This window comes from Schistocerca gregaria, chromosome 3 (genome assembly GCF_023897955.1).
Source record: "Schistocerca gregaria isolate iqSchGreg1 chromosome 3, iqSchGreg1.2, whole genome shotgun sequence".
NCBI lineage: Eukaryota > Metazoa > Arthropoda > Insecta > Orthoptera > Acrididae > Schistocerca > Schistocerca gregaria.
Genome location: NC_064922.1, coordinates 378,750,022 through 378,772,125, shown reverse-complemented (window position 1 = coordinate 378,772,125; position 22,104 = coordinate 378,750,022). Strand labels below are relative to the sequence as shown.

The 22,104-nt window shown below is 37.4% G+C and overlaps 1 protein-coding gene across 1 annotated transcript in view; it reads right to left on the bottom strand.

Moving 5' to 3' along the window:
• Nucleotides 1-4,975: 4,975 nt before the first annotated feature.
• LOC126353899 (fatty acid synthase-like) overlaps nucleotides 4,976-22,104 on the bottom strand; it is a 416,829-nt gene continuing 399,700 nt past the window's right edge. The window contains exons 34-35 of the mRNA XM_050003123.1: nucleotides 11,949-12,191; nucleotides 4,976-5,705 (exon numbers count right to left, since the gene is read on the bottom strand). Coding sequence (XP_049859080.1) covers nucleotides 5,550-5,705; nucleotides 11,949-12,191 — 399 coding nt within the window. The 3' untranslated portion in view covers nucleotides 4,976-5,549. The remainder of the gene's footprint in view (nucleotides 5,706-11,948; nucleotides 12,192-22,104) is intronic.

The window sequence follows — 22,104 nt, the reverse complement described above, 5'->3', positions numbered from 1 at the left end:
AGGCAACTGTGCACCTGTCGGCTATATCGTTTACTGTAGACAGTAGACACCTCCTATTTTTTCAGCTAGTACGTCGACACCAAGGACAACAAACAAAGAGATAAACAAAGTAGGCGAGATTCATCACACCATCACCGAGTAATCCTACAGAAAGATATGAGATAAACTGGAACACTGTTTAGAACATATTGTAGAAAGAATCATACTAGTTGGTTAGATTATACCAGTGATTTTGAGGATATTATGAACAGCTTAAAACATTCTTCAAGAGGTTTTTCACCATATGGAACATGTTTAATTGCAGACGAGCTCTCTTTAGTTCTGAGAATGTTGAGTTTCCACCATGTAAAATTCTGTCACTGCAAGAGAGTGAAGAGTGTATCAGGGAGATGACGAAAAAGCAGGGCTTAGTAGGAAGCAGAGACATGGTGGTAAAGGCAGATTTTCTAACTTTGAGGTAGGAGATCTTGTTTTTGTGGAAGACAAAGAGAAATCTAAAGTGTTGACATCTGAGACAAGAAATTCTTCGATATTTATATAGGACATTCGAAATTCTTGAAAATCCGTATGCTAATGCATACAGACTTGTGTATCCTTAATCGAAGAAGGTGTCTGGATTACACAATATCACTGAACTGAAAGTTCTTATAGACATGATAACCTAATTTTTCTTTCTCCTTTGTCAGGAATGTAGTATGTAAGAGAATGTGATTCCTCAAGAGACTGTATTGCCTGTTGACTGAGTTTAACTCAATGCTGCATTATATTTGCAGATTCGTATAATTCTGTTACGCAATAGATTTGTGCTTTAGATTTTGATACATGTATGCCATGTGACTAAATGGGTAGATCCTTTTACAATTTTGAAATGTAACAATTCCATTAAATATATAATGATAGATTTCTAATTTTACAATGCTGTTAGTGTTAAATATCTTGTGTATTCTGCAGAAAGTGATTTAATTGTCATGTACTCTTTTGGGTAAAGTCATGGGTGTTGTGGTAAATTGGGTGTACTGTAAATATTAGGAATAAATAATTAATGGAAAATCTCATATAAAGATGTGAAACAAATACTAACAAAGAGATAGAGGGGCTGGCCAGTACTTACCTCAGCTCAGTACAGCCGATAGATACACAAAAAACAACCGAAAATTTACGTTCCTAGCTTTCGGAATAAATGTTTCTTCATCAGGGAGGAGAGAGGGGGAAAGAAGCTTCATAACCTGGGTTGTGAGTAACTAAATCCACTTTCCCTTCATCCCTTTCTTTCCCCTCTCTCCTCCCTGATGAAGGAACATTTATTCCGAAAGCTAGGAACGTAAATTTTCGGTTGTTTTTGTTTTTTGTGTATCTATCGGCTGTACTGAGCTGAGGCAAATATTAGGAATAGTAGCTTCAAATTTCACATGTGCAAACCAAATACATGTGTATGTTAAACATAGAATTCATACGTCAGTACATCATGGACTATGGTGCATACTTCATTTTGCAGGCATTTGTCAGATGCTGTGTCAGTGCTGTCCAACTTGTCTTGCTTGTGTACATAATTTCTCTTAATCTGCTAATTGCTAAGTAAATGTTACTTTGAGATATCTTTAGTGTATATTACCTTACTAGTTCACTTTTTTCATTGTATTTAGCTCTGTTTATTAATGTACTGTATCTGTGTACACTTTTTAATCCATTCTGACGCAAACACTATATATATATATATATATATATATATATATATATATATATATATATATATATATATATATATATATATATATATAGGCAAAAAATGTGCCATGTGATGTGAGGGAGCTATTGGACAGCATACTTAATACACACAACAATGTTTCAGGGTTTGATGTGGAAACTACACAGAAAGTTATTTCTCAGTTGGAGCATGTGATAAGAAACCTAGGGAGGAAACTGAAAGATGTGGGTAGATACACTCCCACACTCCTGTGTGGCTGCACCCTTGTTTGTACAGTCTACTTTCAATGTAATGTACTCGAGCATCTGTCAACTACATCAGTCTTGTGACTGAAACTTGTAAATTGTTAGCCAAGAAATTAACCTATACACAATATTCTTGTATTTACATAAGTTTCAAGGGACTAGTTGTTTAGAAAAAAATTCACTACTATGGACAGTGTTATTCCACATAAATGTATCTTTTTTCAAGTGGGAGGATTAACTTCCCAACACATTATGTAACTTTAAATCTTGTTTGTTTTGGTTTGATGTTCCATGACTGATGATTTGTTATGTGTAACAAAGAAATGTGAAACTTAAAGCCGGCCGCGGTGGTCTAGCAGTTCTAGGCGCGCAGTCCGGAACCGCGCAACTGCTACGATCACAGGTTCGAATCCTGCCTCGGGCATGGATGTGGGTGATGTCCTTAGGTTAGTTAGGTTTAAGTAGTTCTAAGTTCTAGGGGACTGATAACCACAGCCGTTGAGTCCCATAGTGCTCAGAGCCATTTGAACAATTTTTTTTTTGTTTTTTTTGTTTTTTTTTTTTTTTTTTAAACTTAAAAAGTTCAGGAGTATATTTTATGAACCATGTTGTACAAAATAATTATCAGAATCTGATAAAATTAAGGACTGTTAGGTTAGTAGTCATACATTTTGATGAATTTTGCAGGTTAGTTTGTATGAACAATTAGCAAATAGTGTGGAAGACATTTAATTTTGTAATCATAATTTGTGTATAGATTATACAACAAAAGTATACATTTCTGATTTCACTCACTGATTTTGCTCCTCGTGCTCCTAAATTGCCATCATTCCAGGCTATTAATGACTCTGATCTAGTATTTATCCTGAATAATGCATTATTGTATCTCATTGGAACTTGAGTTGTGTGCAAACTCATGCTTAACTCTGTTTTGGGTAACCCTGGTCATCATGACTGTAAGTGTGTACTCAAGGAGAGAGAGCAACTATTGATTGAGACTAGATACTTCCTCTAATCATTCTTTCCATATTATTGAACTTATTGATATATGGTTATGAACTTTATTCATTTTGCTGTGTCAAAACATTTCTGCTGGTTTGTACCCAGTGTGGTTGGGATTCATGGGTCAATCCCCACATCATAAGCGTAGGCCCTAATATTTTTTCATTATTGTTTCTTTTTGTGAGTCATCATATCCTTACAAGCTCTGGTTTATGTGACTGATTTTATGCTATATTCCTACTTTTAATCGAGTATATTCTTTTGGTCTCTACACTTCGGCTCTGAATTGTTTTTTTCTTCTCTTTTGATTTTGAAGGTGTGACTTTATAGCTGTAAACTTGCAATTTCTTATTCTAATATTGTACATTCCCTCTGCACTTATTTCTATAGTTTAGTGTTGTAATGTAGCTTTGACTTTTTATCATTTGGCTTGGGATGGAATGTTCAGCAGATCTGAACATTTGAATGCCATGCCATCAGATATGTATAGATTATGACTTCTATAGTAGACATTTTTCCTGTGTTTTCTATAGTATGCTACTTCTATAACGTTTGCAGTTTTTTTTTTGTAAGCTAACCCATACTTATATTCAAAGGGAAGTGATGATCATACAACCCAAAATTTTCATGCAATTTTGGAGTTTAACTTTGATAATCCATATTTTGTCTTTTGGTATCATTTTGTACACCATTTGGCAAACCTTATAGTAGGTCACAAAATACTGTAAACACATTGTTTCCATATTATGTGAGAGGGTGTTGTAATGGAACATACTCCTCTAGCATTACTTTTTCTCAACAGTAGTTGTCGATACCAGTATTATTTTTCGAATTTTGGACAGGTCAGTGTTATTTCAGTGCTTTTCTGGTAACTTTCAGAAAATTTTATGCTCAGTATGTTATATTTCAAAATTCATGGAAAGGATTCACTTTATAAAATATTTTAGTTTCTATGTTATAATCAGTAAGTACTAGTTCTGAATATGCAGATAAAATTATTTTTTTAGAGTCATTTGAAATTACAAATTATTGGCACTCTTAAAATTTCTATTATTAATTACGCAATCCTGTACTACTTACTATATTTATTTCTGGATTCATTTATGAAATAACAACCGAAATGAATAATGTAAAAGAGTCTAGAAGAAATTAATTTGTTAAGAAAAATTGTTAACCCTTTGGAATTTCGTTATTTCCCCAGAGTGAGAGATTCGTAAGCATGCCTCTGATGTGACTGGACATATTTTTGTGTGAACACTGTAATTTCGGCTTTGTTAATGTGAAAAATCAAAACACTGTACAATATATTAAAGTGTGAGAGAATATATTTAGGTGAAAACCTACATTCTGCAACAATCTTCAAATTTATTTATTTCATTCAAACCTTGAGGACCTAAAATGTGAGATTTTTGGCTTCAAAAACCAGACCCCTACACAAGAAGAACTGGAGCCATCTCTATGTGACAAGCTAAGTAAATGTGAAAGTTCATTGTGGTCTTTGCTCCTCTCAAATCTTCACTAAAGATTTTAATGTGAACAATAGATGGAAGCAGGAAGCAGGGGGGAGATTACAAGATTTTCATCTAGTTTTGACCAACACTAGCTCCTGTAGGAATACGTGACACTTTTTCAAACAACCTGCATGTGCATACGATTCACTTACCCACACTCCGTTTTTGCTGGATGACCACAATTCACAAAGACAGATTCACGACTACCTTATCATCTATAGGCCACATCAAGACAGGCCTGTTGTATTACAAGTTACAACATTACGAACTCCTGGATCACGAATCAGTTGAAGAACACCAAACAAAGAGTTTTCTGTTCTTCCAGTATATGTTTATCCACCTTGTTCAAATTAATATTATTAATTAATTAATTTTATTATTAATATTAATTCTTAAAGACAGCTCTTAATCCAACCTTTGGAAATGGGCCCCATTTCAACTCCAAAGCTGATAGTGTAAAATATGGCACAGGAAGAAGTTTTATTGTTTTTGTTTTTTAACTAGATTGTGAATATATTTTCAGGCTTTTATGTTGAAATTTTATTACTGAAATACTTGTAAATTTCAAAGGCTAATTATTCCTCCTCCAGTTCATGATCAACATTATTTCACGTAAATGATCAGTAACCAAACATAATGGAAATAAATCTATTTACATATTTTCTGTATTAAGCATAATCAACATAAATTGTTCAAACTGCAATTTTGCTCATGACTTAAGTAATTAGATTCACAGCAATTATAAAAGAATACATTGTACTGTATGATCTTCTCACAACATAAGTTTAGAACTACATTTAAAACAAAAATAGCAATTTTTAATTAAGTGAACTGTTAGAAGAAGCTCTATCATATAAATATCACTACATAATTTCACAGTATTTCTGTTACATTACAACAGTGAGTGACATAAGAACAGTAACAATAGTTTTTCTTACATTATCGAGTCAGTCCATTATAATGTCCTAAATGATAAACATGATATACCAATGGAGGAAAATATCTCAGAAGTGATACATGCATTATGCATGCCATTTGTATGTGCAAAGGAAAGGTTTTTCCTTGATGTACTTGCATGGTACTGTGTCACAGTAGATTCTCAGAATCATCCAGTAGCAGGGACTTGTGTTCTTGTAACCATTCATTTATATTACGGGCTATTGCTTTACATCTCTCTGGACCTTGCAAAAATGTTTTATGGTTGCCTTCCACATATTTTATATCAATAGGTCCAGCCGTTAGCTGTCATTAAAGAAAAACATATTAATTGTCTGACAATGGCTTAATATCTCTAAATTAAAATATTAGTTTTAAATATGAATATCAACTGAAACACAAATTACTGTAACCAGTCAAGATTTGTATTTTGAAGGATTTTATCTCAAACATCAGGTGGCTTTATTTCAATAATAAATGAAGATGAATTGTGTGATAGCAGAATACAAAACACTATATTAGTACAGACTTCACAGTTACGTTCATGTTTGATTGCATAGGTGAACAGCAATGCAAATGTAAATATCTACCACTACTAATTTCCCATTCGTGTTTGCATTATATCCACTCTTACAAACAGCTGCAGAAATAGCTGTCTACAAGAAACATGTCCAGTTTGATTTCAGACAGTGTACAGACACTACAAGAATGTTTTAAACTTCACTGGCCAACGAAGTATCTCCATAAATGATGTTTAGCTAAGAAGAGAAAAGGACAGCTTCATGGAACCATAAATGCTGACTCAGTAATGCTTTACTGGATGAACAATGGAAAGAAGTTTGCCAAGGACACATAGTATATGATAAACCAAGTTATTTCCAAAAAAATGTTCTTACAAAACTATGTTCCTCATTTATGGATACTAATATAGATAGCTGAAGCCCTGTTAAAAAGTTGTTTCTGTCTGTTTGGTAGTAAGGGCAGCTGGTTCATAGGGCATGAGTGGATATGACACATAAGATCTGTTTGCAGACTTGGTTTGGGGACAGTCTGTGTTTGAAGGCCTTAGTAAGACCTTCAGAATACTGAGCAAGAAAATGCTTGTCACTGTAGGTGTGACATCTACAAGGTTGTATGGAAGAAATTTTTTAACGTAGAAGAGAAGGCAGCTATCAGAATGGAGGTACTGTTGATGGTTAGTGGGATTCATATGGATGTAAGTTTTTAATGAGCCATTATCGAGGAGGAGGAGGAGGTCAACATTCACGAAGGTGGCACACTATATGTGGGAAGACCGTATTAAGCAGATAGGAGAGTAGGAATTGATGTAGTAGAGGATTCAGTTTACAGTGTCTTGACCCTGGATCCAGATGATAAAAATAGCATTAATGAACTGAACAAGACAAAGGATGTATGATCTCGGGTGGCTAGAAAAGGTTCATCTAGATGACTTATAGGCAAGTTTGCAGTATGCATCTATCAGCTGTAAAAATACACCATTATTGTCTAGTGGTTTCGATTACATCTAGTATGAATACAACAGTAACAGATGCACTTGTAGTAGCAAAATAGCACTACACAGTGTCACACAACATTAAAATCTTGTAAGCAACAATGGGTATATGAATAAAACAGAGAATTTACCTTATTTTTGGAATTTCAAGGAACAGTCTCATGTTTACATGAATGAAGAGGGTTGGAGAATATACTTCAACTTCTTAGCTTGAATAAAAAGGCAGAGGAAGTTGCTCAACACGAAGAACATTCTCCAGTCCAAGCTGTTGGAGAAGGTGGTCACACGTGTGTGAGGTGTGCTTCGTTGTGTGAGTGAATGTGTGTGTATTTACTTTTCTGATAAAGGCTTTGGCCAAAAGATAATGTGTAAGTGTCTCTTCATTGTGCTTGTCTGCAACTTAGTGTATCATCTTTATGGTAAGCTGCAATCTATCTTTTCTTTACATTGTTAATATTCTCCCATTTCATTTAAATAAAACTAGATTTGTTTCTCACAACCAGAGAATGTTTTCTGGACTTTGATGTGAGCTTTGTAGCATACTTCAAGCTGAATAAGTTCTGTTGATGTTAAGTTTTCCTGAGTTTGTTTTTGGTGAAAATGGCAGAATCTATGTTGCTCAGAAGGCAGAACATGATATACATATTCCAAAGAAACACTGAAGAGAGAAACTGTACTCATTTATACAGGTTTAACAATAAAAACATTTTTTGGCTGGGGAATTTCTTTCCTAAAAATCATGAAAGAAGAGGGAGTGACCTTTCAAATGAAGCAAAATTTAGAACATTTTTGTCCTATTTAGCACACTCATGTGTTCAGACAGGTGCAGGGAAGACCGAGGTATACACAAGGCAATTGTGTCACTGACATTTTCAGATGTTCCTTATCATGTTTTCTCGCAGCATAAATCTTATATTTTATTATGTTGGAAAAAGTAGACAATAATAATAACTGATTTATTACAAACCTAGCAATCTGTTTCTCACAATGAAATGACACGTAAGTGACACACCATATTCAACCAAAATTATTTTGTGTTAGAAAACCTTGACAGAGTTCTGGTTTGGAGTAGATAAAAATGTGATGTATTCTTAAGATTTCATTCACATGTGACCGCATAACTTAATAACAAAAAATATTTCCTAATGTCAAAAGTTCTCTAATGTCATCTACAATCATCTTAATAATTTGTTTCTGCACATAAAAGTAAAATAAAAACATAGTACAACTCTTCCAGAACACATTGGTGCCATTTCCATATTTGTACACTGAATAGTTTGCCTGTTTGAGTAAGCTCAATGAAATGTTAGATTATGCGTATGTTCTGTCCTGGGCGTGGAAAGATGACACACACACCATGAACATTCTCAAGAAGGATGGGCAAGTACAGAAAAGAACTCCCTCATTAGAGAATATGCTCTGAATTTTTCATTCATACGAAATTGAGAACTTTCCCACACAATGTTCTTTTGCTCTGATCATCTCCTCCAGAGAATATTCTCTTTTTTACGCATATGCATATGACCCAATGTCTCGTGGAGGAAAGTTTCCAAAGCAATAAATTCTGGCAGTGTTATTCTATCTACACACACAATGGCTACAGTAACCCAATTTTGGGCACTGTGAATATCATTATTCATCAACAAAGCACTTTTGCAATGTGCTGATTGTTTACCTTGTGCACTTGATTGGGATAGCTGTAGTTTGTGGTGGCTGAAATTATTCTAAGTACATTAGCAATGAAACACATAATTCAGATTGTTTGCTGTAATAAGTAACTACACAGTCACATAGTCAGTTATCCAGTCAGTGAGATGCCACCCTAAAATGTTCATTGTGTGTATAGGTGACATCCTACTAAATACAAACAGCTTTTTAATGTAGATACCAAGTATAAAATTGCCATCACTACCACTATGTATCAGAAACTGCCATGGTACTTCTGTAAGTCGTGGCGTAAAATTTTATTTTGTATTAATGAATACTGATGTTCATGGTGGCCAGAACTTGTTCACTGTAGCCTTTGTTTGTGCTGACAAGAATAACACTGCCAGAATTACTGCTTTGGAAAACAATATATTGCTTCCTCCTACATATATCCTGCAAAAAGACCATGAAGATAAAATTAGAGAGACTGAAGCCCACACAAAGGTTTACTGGAAATTGTTTTTCCCAAGGACTATTCGCAACTGGAACTGAGAAGGGGCAAGCAATGCTGGTACACAAAACTGTATTTGTAGTAGTAATACTTTAAACAAGCTCGTGTAAAGAATGAAACAACTTTATAATTGTCATGTGCCATATGTTACTAAGCCTACTTAACTAAAGTCCTGGTATTTAATAGTTTTAGTAAAATCAACCCAGGAGTTAAGCTAGCTTTTATTCTATCAATATGTAGATATATATTAAAAACAAAGATTCCAAGACTTACCAAGCGGGAAAGCGCCGGTAGATAGGCACAATGAATAAAACATACAAACACACACACAGAATTTCGAGCTTTCGCAACCGGCGGCTGCTTCGTCAGGATAGAGGGAAGGAAAAGGAAAGATGAAAGGATGTGGGTGCTTAAAACCCACATCCTTTCATCTTTCCTTTTCCTTCCCTCTATCCTGACGAAGCAGCCGCCGGTTGCGAAAGCTCGAAATTCTGTGTGTGTGTTTTATTCATTGTGCCTATCTACCAGCACTTTCCCGCTTGGTAAGTCTTGGAATCTTTGTTTTTAATATATTTTTCCCATGTGGTAGTTTCTTTCTATTTTATTTACATCATCAATATGTAGATATATAATTTTATAATATAATTAAGCAGAATAATGTTTTTGTTATAAAGATGTGTTGATACCAATGATAAAATTTTGTACATGCTGTAAATATGTAATTTTTTATACTGTTGTGCACTTTGATAAATCCAATATCATGAATGTGATAATACAGGTGCTAAATAAATAAATCTATGGTAAACAATGCAAGATAGTAATGAATGATCTCTGAGCAAGGTACTATATGTTTACATCAGTATAATCTTTGTTTGTTTTTGTTTTTTGTTCATGTTCTGTGAGAAAAATTAAGTTAAAAGGTATTTTTCTCATGAACTACAGGGTTCTGTGGACTGGAACAAATTGTATGTAACTCCATCACTGTTTAAAATTTTAACAAAGGAAAAAAACATTGGGTTATGGCATGGTAGTAAAGCCATTAGGCAAAATCAAACAATGGAAAATCCAAGATGGAATAATGACAATGTTATGAAAAGGATAGACTGCTACTCACCATATAAAGAAGATGTTGAGTTGCAAAAAGGCACAACAAAAATACTACTAAACACTTTTGGCCAGACGGCCTTCTTTGGAAAACAACACCACCAAACACACACATACACATGCGCAGAGGCCATTTGTTGTCTATTTCATGAGAAGGCCTTATTATGGCCAAAAACATATGTGTTTAGTAGTCTTTTTGTTGTGCCTGTCGGTGACTTAACTTCTCAATTGTTTAAACATTCTAAACTTAGTGCCATATTACACTGACAAATGCCTGTTATATGTTTATGTAGCAAAATGAAACTATAATAGGCAACTGGCTAGAGACAGCTAACAAATACGTAACACAATATCAATATTCCACTGAAGATGAGAGCATATACTCTTGAAATACATCATGAGATCAAATAAAAAGAATGATTGACACATATAATTGTTATACCTGAACTTTTATTGTCAGTCGAACTTCCTTACAACAGTCCAACATGGATGACACAAGGTTAGGTTTGGAGGGTTTGTAATGATATTTTGGTGATTACAAAATTGAGTCAAATTTACAAAGACCACTCTCTTGATGGTCAGTTCTTGATCATAAAATCTTGTATGCAGTTTCTAGAGTTGGGGATATTTAAATTTCTTGTCCAGTCCTTAAATGCACTAACTCAATGCTCCAGAAGCCTATTCTTATGGCTAAAACATGCATGCCATCTTATTATTAGCAAATGGATTTTTATGTAAAGAAATATAGTTTTTGATATGAATATAATAGAGGGAAACGTTCCATGTGGGGAAAATACATCTAAAAACAAAGATGATGTGACTTACCAAACAAAAGCGCTGGCAGGTCGATAGACACACAAACAAACACAAACATACACACAAAATTCAAGCTTTTGCAGCCAACGGTTGCTTTTTCAGGAAAGAGGGAAGGAGAGGGAAAGACGAAAGGATGTGGGTTTTAAGGGAGAGGGTAAGGAGTCATTCCAATCCCGGGAGCGGAAAGACTTACATTAGGGGGAAAAAAGGTAAGGTATACACTCGCGCACACACACACACATATCCATCCGCACATACACAGAGACGAGCAGGTCTGCTTGTGTCTGTGTATGTGCGCGAGTGTGTACCTGACCTTTTTTCCCCTAAGGTAAGTCTTTCCGCTCCCGGGATTGGAATGACTCCTAACTAAATCTGTCTATTAGGTAAGTGCTATCCGTACTTAGATTGACCTATTCATTAAATTTTCAGTATAAACAGATATGTGTTGATGCTTAGCAACTATTTCTTGTATTTTGTGTGGAAAATTAACCACAACCCAAACTTTCCTATTTGCAGTACGTAGAACTGATTAGGACAATATGATGTACTTTTTTTTTATCACAACAGTGCTACATTTGAGGTCAAATGAATTATGATACATTTTAAGACAATAGAGAAAACAGTTGTTAAAAACACACATTAAATTTTTAATAAACTCAAATCTTCGTTTTCTTCTTAATACTTTTAAAACAAATTGATTTATTTTTGTAGAATGTCATGAAAGTAAAAATAAATATGTATTAAGAATTTGTGTAACTGGTGTAAGCATTTCCATTTGGCACTACTACAGCAACTTGCAGAAAAACATAGAATATATGAGGTTTCACAGCAAGAGAAGCAATATAGGAATGTAGTCTCCAGTTTCAGTTCAAAATTAGTTACCAGCTGAGGACACTCTCATACAAGTTCATTTACTTAATTTTATTTAACAACCATTCTAATAAAAATTTGAGCCTACCTTTTGAAAATTATACCGTTTGTTTATTCTGTGCTTAATGATCCCATCAGTTGCTGCTATAAGCAGAAGAGGTGATCTCAGTACTTTGTCAGATGGAATACTGTATTCAATAATGGCTTTTAGAAGCCAGTGACAGTTCTCAAGAGCTGCTTGAAGGTCTTTGGGATGGTGTGGGCCAACAAGTTGAAGACAGTACTCAAGCCGTGCACACCAGTCAGGCAGAGCAAATAGTTTTGATTTGAGCTATAACAAAAAGTTAAGTCCTCATTAATTACAGGTGTTTTTATGACAAACAATAGAAAATCTGGGATGAAATAACAATCAGATGAAAAGGCTAGATCACTACTCACCACATACAGGCATTATTCATAGCTGGTCTTAGAGTCCAAAAAAGATGCGCTCATGTTTGTGTGTGTGTGTGTGTGTGTGTGTGTGTGTGTGTGTGTGTGTGTGTGTGTGTGTGCGTGTGTGTGTGAGAGAGAGAGAGAGCGCTATGCATATGTGACTATGCATATGTGACTATGTGTATGTTTTGTTTACATCTGATGAAGGCCTTAGTCAAACAGCCAATAACATCTGTTGTTGTTGTTGTTGTCTTCAGTCCTGAGACTGGTTTGATGCAGCTCTCCATGCTACTCTATCCTGTGCAAGCTGCTTCATCTCCCAGTACCTACTGCAACCTACATCCTTCTGAATCTGCTTAGTGTACTCATCTCTCGGTCTCCCTCTACGATTTTTACCCTCCACGCTGCCCTCCAATGCTAAATTTGTGATCCCTTGATGCCTCAAAACATGTCCTACCAACCGATCCCTTCTTCTAGTCAAGTTGTGCCACAAACTTCTCTTCTCCCCAATCCTATTCAATACCTCCTCATTAGTTACGTGATCTATCCACCTTATCTTCAGTATTCTTCTGTAGCACCACATTTCGAAAGCTTCTATTCTCTTCTTGTCCAAACTAGTAATTGTCCATGTTTCACTTCCATACATGGCTACACTCCAAACAAATACTTTCAGAAACGACTTCCTGATACATAAATCTATATTCGATGTTAACAAATTTCTCTTCTTCAGAAACGCTTTCCTTGCCATTGCCAGTCTACATTTTATATCCTCTCTACTTCGACCATCATCAGTTATTTTACTTCCTAAATAGCAAAACTCCTTTACTACTTTAAGTGTCTCATTTCCTAATCTAATTCCCTCAGCATCACCCGATTTAATTTGAGTACATTCCATTATCCTCGTTTTGCTTTTGTTAATGTTCATCTTATATCCTCCTTTCAAGACACTGTCCATTCCGTTCAACTGCTCTTCTAAGTCCTTTGCCGTCTCTGACAGAATTACAATGTCATCGGCGAACCTCAAAGTTTTTACTTCGTCTCCATGAATTTTAATACCTTCTCCAAATTTTTCTTTTGTTTCCTTTACTGCTTGCTCAATATACAGATTGAATAACATCGGGGAGAGGCTACAACCCTGTCTCACTCCTTTCCCAACCACTGCTTCCCTTTCATGCCCCTCGACTCTTATTACTGCCATCTGGTTTCTGTACAAATTATATATAGCCTTTCGCTCCCTGTATTTTACCCCTGTCACCTTTAGAATTTGAAAAAGAGTATTCCAGTCAACATTGTCAAAAGCTTTCTCTAAGTCTACAAATGCTAGAAACGTAGGTTTGCCTTTTCTTAATCTTTCTTCTAAGATAAGTCGTAAGGTCAGTATTGCCTCACGTGTTCCAACATTTTGACGGAATCCAAACTGATCCTCCCCGAGGTCTGCATCTACCAGTTTTTCCATTCGTCTGTAAAGAATTCGCGTTAGTATTTTGCAGCCGTGGCTTATTAAACTGATAGTTCGGTAATTTTCACATCTGTCAGCACCTGCTTTCTTTGGGATTGGAATTATTATATTCTTCTTGAAGTCTGAGGGTATTTCGCCTGTCTCATACATCTTGCTCACCAGCTGGTAGAGTTTTGTCAGGACTGGTTGTCCCAAGGCCGTCAGTAGTTCTAATGGAATGTTGTCTACTCCGGGGGCCTTGTTTCGACTTAGGTCTTTCAGTGCTCTGTCAAACTCTTCACGCAGTATCGTATCTCCCATTTCGTCTTCATCTACATCCTCTTCCATTTCCATAATATTGTCCTCAAGTACATCGCCCTTGTATAAACCTTCTATATACTCCTTCCACCTTTCTGCCTTCCCTTCTTTGCTTAGAACTGGGCTGCCATCTGAGCTCTTGATATTCATACACGTGGTTCTCTTCTCTCCAAAGGTCTCTTTAATTTTCCTGTAGGCAGTATCTATCTTACCCCTAGTGAGATAAGCTTCTACATCCTTACATTTGTCCTCTAGCCATCCCTGTTTAGCCATTTTGCACTTCCTGTCGATCTCATTTTTGAGACGTTTGTATTCCTTTTTGCCTGCTTCATTTACTGCATTTTTATATTTTCTCCTTTCATCAATTAAATTCAATATTTCTTCTGTTACCCAAGGATTTCTAGCAGCCCTCGTCTTTGTACCTACTTGATCCTCTGCTGCCTTCACTACTACATCCCTCTGAGCTACCCATTCTTCTTCTACTGTATTTCTTTCCCCTATTCCTGTCAATTGTTCCCTTATGCTCTCTCTGAAACTCTGTACAACCTCTGGTTCTTTCAGTTTATCCAGGTCCCATCTCCGTAATTTCTCACATTTTTGCAGTTTCTTCAGTTTTAATCTACAGGTCATAACCAATAGATTGTGGTCAGAGTCCACATCTGCCCCTGGAAATGTCTTACAACTTAAAACCTGGTTCCTAAATCTCTGTCTTACCATTATATAATCTATCTGATACCTTTTAGTATCTCCAGGGTTCTTCCACGTATACAACCTTCTTTCATGATTCTTAAACCAAGTGTTAGCTATGATTAAGTTGTGCTCTGTGCAAAATTCTACTAGGCGGCTTCCTCTTTCATTTCTTAGCCCCAATCCATATTCACCTACTATGTTTCCTTCTCTCCCTTTTCCTACACTCGAATTCCAGTCACCCATTACTATTAAATTTTCGTCTCCCTTCACTATCTGAATAATTTCTTTTATTTCATCGTACATTTCTTCAATTTCTTCATCATCTGCAGAGCTAGTTGGCATATAAACTTGTACTACTGTAGTAGGTGTGGGCTTCATATCTATCTTGGCCACAATAATGCGTTCACTATGCTGTTTGTAGTAGCTTACCCGCATTCCTATTTTCCTATTCATTATTAAACCTACTCCTGCATTACCCCTATTTGATTTTGTGTTTATAACCCTGTAGTCACCTGACCAGAAGTCTTGTTCCTCCTGCCACCGAACTTCACTAATTCCCACTATATCTAACTTTAACCTATCCATTTCCCTTTTTAAATTTTCTAACCTACCTGCCCGATTAAGGGATCTGACATTCCACGCTCCGATCCGTAGAACGCCAGTTTTCTTTCTCCTGATAACGACATCCTCCTGAGTAGTCCCCGCCCGGAGATCCGAATGGGGGACTATTTTACCTCCGGAATATTTTACCCAAGAGGATGCCATCATCATTTAATCATACAGTAAAGCTGCATGTCCTCGGGAAAAATTACGGCTGTAGTTTCCCGTTGCTTTCAGCCGTTCGCAGTACCAGCACAGCAAGGCCGTTTTGGTTAATGTTGCAAGGCCAGATCAGTCAATCATCCAGACTGTTGCCCCTGCAACTACTGAAAAGGCTGCTGCCCCTCTTCAGGAACCACATGTTTGTCTGGCCTCTCAACAGATACCCCTCCGTTGTGGTTGCACCTACGGTACGGCCATCTGTATCGCTGAGGCACGCAAGCCTCCCCACCAGCGGCAAGGTCCATGGTTCATGGGGGGAGGCAATAACATCTAACAGCCTTTATTCACTGTGCCTGTCTGTCACTCAACAGGTCCTCTATGTGGTGAGTAGCAATCTATCCTTTCCACAGAATTGTCATTAACAGTTATTCAAAATTTTGTCTTGTTGGTAGCTATAACAATTTCTTACTTATGAATGAAAACACAAATTGTGGATGTTTTACAAAGGAAATTTATTTAAAAATTAAGATTCATTTTCTCGTAAGAAGAAAAATACTGTAAATATCATTCAAATATATTTTTTCTATGTTCTACAGACTTATCTACATTTCTACATAATTCACTTTGTTATTCAAACATTTGTCATACTGCTCAACAAGGTTTTTAAATTCAATATCTGAGAAATCTGCCTTCTGTAAAGAAACACACTCCATGTCTGGAGTTTTCACTTTTTCATCATTTCTGAACCACTGACCACCAAGGAATTCCTTTAAGTACTGAAACAAGTTAAAATTACTAGGTTCAAAGGCCTGGATTGTAAGATGGATGATCCAATTTTTACTACCAAAAGACATGCTCAGGCCTTGTGTTTGTGCAGATGTGCAGAAAGGTGTGGCCTTGCTCTGTTATGCAGGAGCATCCTACCAGAAGACAGGAAGACATGTCACTTGGCTTGTTTTGTACGGCACAATGTAGTTTCTTGCACTCGATAATCAAATTGCAGAACATGTCTCACAATCAGCAGGCAACTCAGTTTCCTTCAACGTTATAAACTTCTACTGCTCAGCACATAGGCAGATGAAACAGCTAGCTGCATTTGGCATCTAAATGTTTGTAAAGCATGCTGGGTACAGACACATGCATACACTGTGGCGATCACATCATTCTCACTCTCAAATACAAATGGTTCTTACTTAACAAAATATCCCTCATACAATATTTATTTCCTGATGATGTTCTGAGGAGAGTTCACAGCTACAAAAGGTCACATATTTGACAAACAAAGAGCAAAGATCAATTTTTTGGAAGCACTTGAAAACAACAAACAGCTGGCACTTGGCCTTCAATTGCAAATGATTAAAATCAGCTTAGTGTAGCCCCCCCCTCCCCCCAATGAACCATGGACCTTGCCATTGGTGGGGATGCTTGCATGCCTCAGTGATACAGATAGCTGTACCGTAGGTGCAACCACAACGGAGGGGTATCTGTTGAGAGGCCAGACAAACGTGTGGTTCCTGAAGAGGGGTAGCAGCCTCTTCAGTAGTTGCAGGGGCAACAGTCTGGATGATTGACTGATCTGGTCTTGTAACACTAACAAAACCGCCTTGCTGTGCTGGTACTGCAAATGGCTGAAACCAAGGGGAAACTACAGCTGTAATTTTTCCCGAGGGCATGCAGCTTTACTGTATGGTTAAATGATGATTGCGTCCTCTTGGGTAAAATATTTCGGAGGTAAAATAATCCCCCATTTGGATCTCCGGACAGGGACTACTCAAGAGGACGTTGTTATCAGGAGAAAGAAAACTGGCGTTCTATGGATCGGAGCGTGGAATGACAGATCCCTTAATCAGGCAGGTAGGTTAGAAAATTTAAAAAGGGAAATGGACAGGTTAAAGTTAGATATAGTGGGAATTAGTGAAGTTCGGTGGCAGGAGGAACAAGACTTCTGGTGAGGTGACTGCAGGGCTATAAATACAAAACCAAATAGGGGTAATGCAGGAGTAGGTTTAATAATGAATAAAAAAATAGGAGTACGGGTAAGCTACTACAAACAGCACAGTGAACGTATTATAGTGGCCAAGATAGACACGAAGCCCACACCTACCACAGTAGTAAAAGTTTATATGCCAACTAGCTCACCAGATGATGAAGAGATTGATGAAATGTACGATGAGATAAAAGAAATTATTCAGAAAGTGAAGGTAGATGAAATTTTAATATTCATGGATGACTGGAACTTGATAGTAGGAAAAGGAAGAGAAGGAAACATATTAGGTGAATGAACCATGGACCTTGCCGTTGGTGGGGAGGCTTGCGTGCCTCAGCGATACAGATGGCCGTACCGTAGGTGCAACCACAACGGAGGGGTATCTGTTGAGAGGCCAGACAAACGTGTGGTTCCTGAAAAGGGGCAGCAGCCTTTTCAGTAGTTGCAGGGGCAACAGTCTGGATGATTGACTGATCTGGCCTTGCAGCATTAACCAAAACGGCCTTGCTGTGCTGGTACTGCGAACGGCTGAAAGCAAGGGGAAACTACAGCCGTAATTTTTCCCGAGGACATGCAGCTTTACTGTATGATTAAATGATGATGGCATCCTCTTGGGTAAAATATTCCGGAGGTAAAATAGTCCCCCATTCGGATCTCCGGGCGGGGACTACTCAGGAGGATGTCGTTATCAGGAGAAAGAAAACTGGCGTTCTACGGATCGGAGCGTGGAATGTCAGATCCCTTAATCGGGCAGGTAGGTTAGAAAATTTAAAAAGGGAAATGGATAGGTTAAAGTTGGATATAGTGGGAATTAATGAAGTTCGGTGGCAGGAGGAACAAGACTTCTGGTCAGGTGACTACAGGGTTATAAACACACAATCAAATATTGGTAATGCAGGAGTAGGTTTAATAATGAATAGGAAAATAGGAATGCGGGTAAGCTACTACAAACAGCATAGTGAACGCATTATTGTGGCCAAGATAGATACGAAGCCCACACCTACTACAGTAGTACAAGTTTATATGCCAACTAGCTCTGCAGATGATGAAGAAATTGAAGAAATGTACGATGAAATAAAAGAAATTATTCAGATAGTGAAGATAGACGAAAATTTAATAGTAATGGGTGACTGGAATTCGAGTGTAGGAAAAGGGAGAGAAGGAAACATAGTAGGTGACTATGGATTGGGGCTAAGAAATGAAAGAGGAAGCCGCCTAGTAGAATTTTGCACAGAGCACAGCTTAATCATAGCTAACACTTGGTTTAAGAATCATGAAAGAAGGTTGTATACGTGGAAGAACCCTGGAGATACTAAAAGGTATCAGATAGATTATATAATGGTAAGACAGAGATTTAGGAACCAGGTTTTAAGTTGTAAGACATTTCCAGGGGCAGATGTGGACTCTGACCACACTCTATTGGTTATGACCTGTAGATTAAAACTGAAGAAACTGCAAAAATGTGGGAAATTAAGGAGATGGGACCTGGATAAACTGAAAGAACCAGAGGTTGTACAGAGTTTCAGGGAGAGCATAAGGGAACAATTGACAGGAATAGGGGAAAGAAATACAGTAGAAGAAGAATGGGTAGCTCTGAGGGATGTAGTAGTGAAGGCAGCAGAGGATAAAGTAGGTACAAAGACGAGGGCTGCTAGAAATCCTTGGGTAACAGAAGAAATATTGAATTTAATTGATGAAAGGAGAAAATATAAAAATGCAGTAAATGAAGCAGGCAAAAAGGAATACAAACGTCTCAAAAATGAGATCGACAGGAAGTGCAAAAGGGCTAAACAGGGATGGCTAGAGGACAAATGTAAGGATGTAGAAGCTTATCTCACTAGGGGTAAGATAGATACTGCCTACAGGAAAATTAAAGAGACCTTTGGAGAGAAGAGAACCACGTGTATGAATATCAAGAGCTCAGATGGCAGCCCAGTTCTAAGCAAAGAAGGGAAGGCAGAAAGGTGGAAGGAGTATATAGAAGGTTTATACAAGGGCGATGTACTTGAGGACAATATTATGGAAATGGAAGAGGATGTAGATGAAGACGAAATGGGAGATACGATACTGCGTGAAGAGTTTGACAGAGCACTGAAAGACCTGAGTCGAAACAAGGTCCCCGGAGTAGACAACATTCCATTAGAACTACTGACGGCCTTGGGACAACCAGTCCTGAGAAAACTCTACCAGCTGGTGAGCAAGATGTATAAGACAGGTGAAATACCCTCAGACTTCAAGAAGAATATAATAATTCCAATCCCAAAGAAAGCAGGTGCTGACAGATGTGAAAATTACCGAACTATCAGTTTAATAAGCCACGACTGCAAAATACTAACGCGAATTCTTTACAGACGAATGGAAAAGCTGGTAGATGCAGACCTCGGGGAGGATCAGTTTGGATTCCGTCGAAATGTTGGAACACGTGAGGCAATACTGACCTTACGACTTATCTTAGAAGAAAGATTAAGAAAAGGCAAACCTACGTTTCTAGCATTTGTAGACTTAGAGAAAGCTTTTGACAATGTTGACTGGAATACTCTTTTTCAAATTCTAAAGGTGACAGGGGTAAAATACAGGGAGCGAAAGGCTATATATAATTTGTACAGAAACCAGATGGCAGTAATAAGAGTCGAGGGGCATGAAAGGGAAGCAGTGGTTGGGAAAGGAGTGAGACAGGGTTGTAGCCTCTCCCCGATGTTATTCAATCTGTATATTGAGCAAGCAGTAAAGGAAACAAAAGAAAAATTTGGAGAAGGTATTAAAATTCATGGAGACGAAGTAAAAACTTTGAGGTTCGCCGATGACATTGTAATTCTGTCAGAGACGGCAAAGGACTTAGAAGAGCAGTTGAACGGAATGGACAGTGTCTTGAAAGGAGGATATAAGATGAACATTAACAAAAGCAAAACGAGGATAATGGATTGTAGTCAAATTAAATCGGGTGATGCTGAGGGAATTAGATTAGGAAATGAGACACTTAAAGTAGTAAAGGAGTTTTGCTATTTAGGAAGTAAAATAACTGATGATGGCCGAAGTAGAGAGGATATAAAATGTAGACTGGCAATGGCAAGGAAAGCGTTTCTGAAGAAGAGAAATTTGTTAACATCGAATATAGATTTATGTATCAGGAAGTCGTTTCTGAAAGTATTTGTTTGGAGTGTAGCCATGTATGAAAGTGAAACATGGACGATAACTAGTTTGGACAAGAAGAGAATAGAATCTTTCGAAATGTGGTGCTACAGAAGAATACTGAAGATAAGGTGGATAGATCACGTAACTAATGAGGAGGTATTGAATAGGATTGGGGAGAAGAGAAGTTTGTGGCACAACTTGACTAGAAGAAGGGATCGGTTGGTAGGACATGTTTTGAGGCATCAAGGGATCACAAATTTAGCATTGGAGGGCAGCGTGGAGGGTAAAAATCGTAGAGGGAGACCGAGAGATGAGTACACTAAGCAGATTCAGAAGGATGTAGGTTGCAGTAGGTACTGGGAGATGAAGCAGCTTGCACAGGATAGAGTAGCATGGAGAGCTGCATCAAACCAGTCTCAGGACTGAAGACAACAACAACAACATGGAATGGGAGGAAGGAATGAAAGGGTAAGCCGCCTGGTAGAATTTTTGCACAGAGTGTAACTCAATCATAGCTAACACTTGGTTCAAGAATCAAGCCTGGGGATACTGGAAGGTCTCAAATAGATTACATAACAGTAAGACAGACATTCAGGAATCAGGTCTTATATTGTAAGACATTTCCAGAGGCTGATGTGGACTCTGGCCACAATCTATTGGTTATGAACTGTAGATTAAAGCTGAAGAAACTGCAAAAAGGTAGGAATCTGAGGAGATGGTACCTGGATAAACTGAAAGAACCAGAGGTTGTACAGAGTTTCAGGGAGAGCATTAGGGAACGATTTTCAAGAATGGGAGAAAGAAATACAGTAGAAGAAGAATGGGTAGCTTTGAGAGTTGAAATAGTGAAGGTAGTAGAGGATCAAGTAGGTAAAAAGATGAGGGCTAATAGAAATCCTTGGGTAACAGAAGAGATGTTGAATTTAATTGATGAAAGGAGAAAACACAAAAATTTAGTAAATGAAACAGGCAAAAAGGAATGCAAACGTCTCAAAAATGAGATTGACAGGAAGGGCAAAATGGCTAAGCAGGGATGGCTAGAGGACAAATGTAACGATGTAGAGGCACATATCACTAGGGGTAAAGTAGATACTGCCTACAGGAAAATTAAAGAGACGTTTGGAGAAAAAAGAACCACTTGCATGAATATCAAGAGCTCAGATGGCAACCCAGTTCTAAGCAAAGAAGGGAAAGCAGAGAGGTGGAAGGAGTATATAGAGGGTTTATACAAGGGCGATGTACTTGAGGACAATATTATTGAAAGGGAAGAGGATGTAGATGAAGATGAAATAGGAGATACGATACTGCGTGAAGAGTTTGACAGAGCACTGAAAGACTTAAGTCGAAATAAGGCCCAGGAGTAGACAACATTCCATTAGAACTACTGACAGCCTTGGGAGAGCCAAGCCTAACAAAACTCTACCATCTGGTGAGCAAGATGTATGAGACAGGAGAAATAAATATATTCAAGAAGAATATAATAAT